The 6,807-nt window shown below is 36.8% G+C and overlaps 1 protein-coding gene across 1 annotated transcript in view; it reads right to left on the bottom strand.

Moving 5' to 3' along the window:
* Positions 1-5,635: 5,635 nt before the first annotated feature.
* TM9SF2 (transmembrane 9 superfamily member 2) overlaps positions 5,636-6,807 on the bottom strand; it is a 39,741-nt gene continuing 38,569 nt past the window's right edge. The window contains exon 17 of the mRNA XM_089684537.1: positions 5,636-6,286. Coding sequence (XP_089540663.1) covers positions 6,219-6,286 — 68 coding nt within the window. The 3' untranslated portion in view covers positions 5,636-6,218. The remainder of the gene's footprint in view (positions 6,287-6,807) is intronic.

The following is a 6,807-nucleotide window of genomic DNA, read 5'->3' as shown; positions in this document are numbered from 1 at the left end:
ACCGCAGTGTTTGCAGAATCAGGCCTGATCTCTGTTAGCACTTGCCGGTAAATTTTGATGACTCTCACATGCAGCAGAGTGCCAGTACCAGTGCCGCGCTACCTTTTGGTGAACTGGTGAGCACCAGTGGCCTAGTACATCCTGTTCTTTCACATACCAGCACTGCAGTAGCACTTGGTGAGTCCCATAAGTGCAGTACAAGCTGGTGTGGTGGCGAGCACAAGTAGTGTCTGGCAGCCACCAAGAATTCGCACACAGCCCCTAGTATCCTTCCAGATGTGCTTGCAAATTCTGCAGCACCCATACTTCCCCCATTCACAGCCCAACCCAGAATTCAGCTGGAAACAGCAAATTTAACTACTCCCCTTGATTTTTTTGGAGATGATTTTCACAGAATATCTGTATGCATTGATTGTAGATCATAGCAATTTATATGCACAACAATTTATCGCCGCCAACCCAAATTAAAACCTTGCCAGACCATTCGCATGGAAACCGAAAACAGTTTCTGAATTAAATTTTTTTTTGGATCTAACAATCAACATGGGCATTACTAAAAAAAAAAAATTAAAAAAATTAATTGTGGTTGTATTGGTTCACAGACCCGACTCATCATATGCCCTTGTTCTCTGCTGCTATGGCCAGGCATAGATAGGGGAGTATAATGTGTTTTATGCATTTCAACAACACACTCTGTCATCCTCAGGGTGACCCTGAATTTGACCGCCTCCACAAAATTCAGCCCCTCGTAAATCACGTTAACCAAAAATTTGCAGATGTCTATACTCCCCAGCAAAACATCTGTGTAGATGAGTCCCTCATTAATTTTTCTAGCCGCCTTGCATTCAAACAATTTCTCCCCAGCAAGCGCGCCAGATATGGGGTCAAGATGTATAAGACCAATGAGTTTCGGATTTATGAGGGAAAAGATAGTCAGGTGGAGCATCCAGACTACATTGGGAGTAATAGCAAGATAGTTTGGGACTTGGGGTCATCCTTTTTCCATATGGGGTACCACTTATAAATGGACAATTTTTTATTCAAGCGTGCCACTATTTAGACATTTTACAATCTTGGAATTGGCACATGTGGCACCATGCAACCTAATGTGTGCCCACCATTAGAAGTGGGTGGATGCAGGGCAGTATATTCTAATGATAGGCATACCACACACTTTTTGTGGCAGAGCTGTCTTCTCTTTTTTTTCCCCCCATTCAGCCCACAGGCTGCATACAAAAAAAAAAGAACATAGAATATATACCAAACAAGGACCAGCGACATACTGGTACATCATTGGACTTTAAATGGTTATACCAGGATGATGCCTACAGCTGCAGGCATCATCCTGGTATAATTTTTATCAGCTGACGAATGGCTTTCATGTAAAAGCAATCCTAGTGGCTAATTAGCTGCAAGATTGCTTCTACAAGCAACGGGAGATGATGCCCCCCTCCCCCGCTACCTTCAACGGCCTTCTCGGGCAGTCTCATGCTATGGGGGGAACCTGAGAATGCAGCTGGTGTTTCTGCCAGCTGACCATAGAGCTGATTGGAGACTGGAATGGTGCCAATCATCTCTATAGGCTAAGAAATCAGAAGCTACGAGCATTTCATCACTTCAGTTTTGCAGGATATAAACAGCGCCATTTGTAAATTGGGAAAGCATCTGATCACACCGATCTTGGTTTGATTAGATAATGTAAGGGCAGAGGAGATATCTAGAGCCTGACAGACCCCATATTTCTTAAAAAAGAATATGACAATGGTCATTGAAGTTATAGGGGATATTTGCATTCCCTGTGATAGCATTAAAAGTGATAAAAAAAAAATGAAAAAAGGGAGTCTAAAAATAATAATAAAAAAAGCACCCTCGCCTCCCACCTGTGTGGACACCATGAACATCAGATCAAGGGCAGTAATCCTAGCACTAGAGCTCTGTAAATCTAAAATGGTAGCTTGTAAAGCTTTGCCTATGGATATTAAAAACATATGCAGCTTGTCGCCATTGCACGGGGCATGCACAGTTTTAAAGCAGGTCATGTTTGGTATCTATTAACTCGGCCTACCATCATCTTTTATATTTTACCAAATAATTGGCCAATATATTGTGTTTTTGTGCACTAAAAGTGTAAAAAAAAAAAAATAATCACTGAACAAATACTATCTGACATAAAACAAAAATTGCAGCATCCACCATTGTATTCACTAGGGTGCTTGCTTAAAAAAAAAATATATATAATGTTTGGGAGTTTCAATTAATTCCTAGTAAAAAAAATACTGATGATTTTATTCATGTGAATAAAAAAAAGTGTCAGAAAAGGATTGATGTTCAGGTGGTTAGAAGAGGTAAGTGATGTGTGGCATAAGGCTGGGCATTTCTTTTTTTTTTATATTTCAATACCTTGTGAGGAAAAAAAAAATTAGATCTGCAAATACTCCTCATGCCTCTTTTTAAATTCTTTGAGGTGTCTACAAAAATGTGATAGGTAGTGATGAAGTAAAATGAGGAAGTTACGCACCTTCAGGCTTTCGAAGTGGTCATTGGATTTCAGACTCCTGTATACGGCTAGGCTCCAAAAAAAAAAAAAAAAAATCTCATGTGGTATCCCCATACTCGATAGAAGTAGCAGACCGTATTTTGGGGTGTAATTCCACATATACCCATGACATGTGTGAGAAATATCATTTAAATGACAACTTTGGGGAAAAAAAAAAAAAATATATATATATATATGCTTCTCAGCAGATAGCTTAGGGCGTCTTCTTTCCGAAAAGCGGTCATTTGGGGGTGTTTGTACTATCCTGGTATTTTAGCACCTCAAGAAATGTGATGGGCAGTCAAAGTAAAAGCTGTGTAAATACAATTATCTATTCCATAGTTTGTAGACGCTATAACTTTCACACAAAGCAACCAAACGTAGCAGAATACATTTTGGCCTTAAATTTGACAAATTTTAGTTTTTTGGATTATTTTTTTTTTTTTATGACAAATCAGAAAAATAGTTTAAAAAAAATGTTCTTTATAGCACGAAAAATAAAAAGCGCACAGGTGATCAAATACCACCAAAATAAATCTCTATTTGTGTGAAAAAAGGACAAAAATTTAATTTATGTACCGTATTGTATGACCGCGCAATTGTCAGTTAAACTAGTGCAGTGCTGTATAGCAAAAAAAAAAAAAAAGTCGAAAATTGCAGTATCTATACCATAGTTTGTAGACACTATAACTTTCACACAACGCAATCAATATACACTTATTGTGATTTTGTTATTTGTTTTTTTTTTACCAAAAACATGTAGCAGAATACATTTTGGCCTAAATTCATAACTAACTTTGAGTTTACTATAATTTTTTTTTCAGAGCCGAAAGTAAAAAATATCATTTTTCTTCAAAATTCAGTCTTTTTTTGTTTATAGTGCGAAAAATAAAAAGCGCACAGGTGATCAAATACCACTGAAAGAATGCTCTATTTGTGTGAAAAAAAGAACGTAAATTTCATTTGGGTGCAGCATTGCATGACCGCACAATTATCAGTTGAATTAGTGCAGCGCTGAGTAGCAAAAAGAGGCCTGGTCATTAAGGGGTGGGGGGGGGGGTAAATCCTCTGGAGGGCAAGTGTTTAAAAGCCTTTACAGCTTAGTTAAAACTGAATAATGACCCTATAATTAAATTATTGTTCTCACAACAGTGTGCATGGTGATACCCACTGGTGTAAACTAAGCTAACTGGGATACATTCATTTTTCTTGCATATAGTTGTACTGCATTTAAAAATGAACCTGGCTGCATCTGATGTAAATGATCTTAGTGTATTTTTTTTTTTTTTTTTTTTTTACTCTCTTCTCATCAGTTTAACCATCATAGAGAATATAAAATGTATACAGTTGTGTATACAGTTTGCATACCCTGGCAGAAATCGTTAAACTTTGACAATGATATTGAAAATAAGAATGGTTATGCCAAAAAAAACAAAAAAAAAAAAAAAACTTTTATTTAAAGGATGGTGATCATATGAAGCCATTTAAATTATCACATAGTTGATTGACTCCTTTTTAAAATCAAAATAACAGAAATTTCCCAAAATGGCCCTAATCAAATGTTTCCATACCCTGGAATATTTGGCCTTGGTACAGATACAAAAAGGTGACACACACGTTAAAATGGCAATTAAAGTTAATTTCCCACATCTGTTCTTTTTACATTGCAATTAGTGTCAGTTTATAAATAGTCAATGAGTTTGTTAGCGCTCACGTGGATGCACTGAGCAGGCTAGATACTGAGCCATGGCGAGCAGAAAAGAACGGTCAAAAGACCTGTGTAACAAGGTAATGGAACTTTGTACATCTTTTTATATCCTTTTCCATCTTTATAAAGACTTGAATATACCACTCACTACTCTTCAATCACTTAAGAAGTGAACAATTTGAGGATCTCTTGCTGCTAAGGTCAGGTAGACCAAGAAAGCTTGCAGCCACAACTGCCAGAAGAATTGTTCTGGATACAAAGAAAAACCCACAGGTAACCTCAGGAGAAATGCAGCTGCTCTGGAAAAAGACTGCATGGTAGTTTCAAGGAGCACAATACAAAGATACTTGAACAAAAATGAGCTGCATGGTCAAGTTGCCAGAAAGAAACCTTTACTGCACCAGTGCCACAAAAAAGCCCAGTAACAATATGCCCAACACCACTTTGACATGCCTCAGCGCTTCTGGCACACTGTAATCTGACGAGACCAAAATAGAGCTTTATGAGCACAGCCATACGCACCATGACCATAACCATCCCCACTGTGAAGCATAGTGGTGGTTCACTGATTTTTTTTTTTTTGGGGGGGTGAGCTCTAAAAGGCACGGGGAATCTTAAAAATTGATGGTAAGATGAATGCAGCAGGTTTTCAGAAAATACTGGCAGACAATTTGCATTCTTCTGCACAAAAGCTGGGCATGGGATGCTCTTGTGCTTAGGGTCATTTTCATGCTGAAATGTCCAAGGCTAAGCTGAACCTCCAGTGGTTACTTCAGAAAAAGGTGAAGGTTCTGGAGTGGCCATCACAGTCTCCTGCCTTTATCTTCAAGCCACTCTGGAGAGATTTCAAAACATGCAGTTCATGCAAGACGACCAAAGACTTTGCATGACCTGGAGGCATTCTGCCAATAGGAATGGGCAGCTTTACCACCTGCAAAAATTGCCTCTTCAACAACTAATTACAAAAGACTGCACACTATCATTATTGATGCTAAGGGGGCATTACACCGTATTAGGAACTAAGGGTAGGCAGACCCTTTTGAACAGAGGCCATTTCATTTGTTTTCTTGTTGCCATGTTTTGTTTTATGATTGTGCCATTCTGTTAAGGCCTACAGTTGAATATGAATCCCATATCAAAATAAAAGAAATGTGTTTTGCCTGCTTACTCATGTTTTCTTTAAAATGGTACATACTGTATACAATTGTCCAAGGTATGCAAACTTTTGAACACAACTGTTTGTATGTAGATAGATCGATATGTGCACACATTTCACACTATAGTGCTATTGACAAGAACCCAATAGACCACATATACATTATTTGAACACTGTACAGCATATATTGTAGTTCCTAGACTATATTGTATTCCAGATATAATACCATGAAAAACACATTTTTACAGTATTTATTAAGATTATAAATTTAAAAATCCAAAGACCTGGAGGCACATAGTTTTAAAGGCTTCAAATCACTAATTGGAAAATGAACAGTAAAAGAAACCAAAGTAAGGACATTTTACCCAGTATAAAAAATAATATTCAACCAGAAATAAAAAGGACATTAGAGGAAAGTTTAACACATTCTGTAGCGACCTGTTTCAAGAACAATTCATCTCACCTAGAAGTCTATAAGCAAAATTGTATTTACAGATATTTTATTAATAGTACGGATATTTGTGTATTACATACACCTTTTTTCTTCTGTTAGAAGTGTCAATTTCAATTACCGCATAGTTATTATATTTACAAAAGCATACATCTTTAAGTAGTTTTCTTTTTCAAACAGGAACATCACAATGCAAAAGAACCAAAATAAAGTGAGTTACATTTGAAAACAAAAATGCTTCTGTTGGAGAGATTGTTGCTTTTATGCCACAAGTAGATGACAATACTGTAAAGGAAATACGTTTCCACAGCTTTAAAGATTTTAAAGTAAAAGTTCTTCTTGCATTCTTTACACACTGTTGTGCTACTCAGTCCACTTTCACAACACTATAGATCTTTGTCACAAACCAAAAGCAGGCAAAGAATCCGATTGTGCCTAAAATACACAAAAAAAGTAAAAGCTCAGTTATATCCCTATAATGCACATGTATCAGTGAGCATAGAATTTAACAAGCGCTGAAAGATGCAAGACCAAATTGTTCCAGGTAAAACTAGGTCTAAAACATAATATAGTATTTAGAAAAATCTAATCTGCTTGGGTAGCTTCAAGTTAACCTGTCAAAAGTAGTATAAAGTTTAGAAAAAACAAAGAAGCTGGGGAAAAAAAAAAAAAGAAAAAAAAGTTATATGCCCATAAAAGGGATGTTTGTATGTCCTCTATGCATGAGGCCTAGAGCAGAGGCTCCCATTACAGTAGTAAAAGTGAATCAGAATGGCAGAATGCTCTGGGTCTACTTTGTTCTGATGTGGCTTTCTAAAAATAACCCCTTCTTATGCATTTTCTTTGACAGATGGCCAACATTGCATTTCCAAGAATTAGAAACAACAAATCAACCAAAATAAAAAAAACAAAAAAACAAAAAAACCAAAGTACAGTATTGAGCAGAAAATGAATTT

Source organism: Staurois parvus, unplaced genomic scaffold (genome assembly GCF_062004578.1).
Source record: "Staurois parvus isolate SC_StPar_1 unplaced genomic scaffold, SC_StPar_1.0 ptg000349l, whole genome shotgun sequence".
NCBI lineage: Eukaryota > Metazoa > Chordata > Amphibia > Anura > Ranidae > Staurois > Staurois parvus.
Note: the sequence above shows the minus strand (reverse complement) of the source record. Positions and strands in the feature narration are given on the sequence as shown.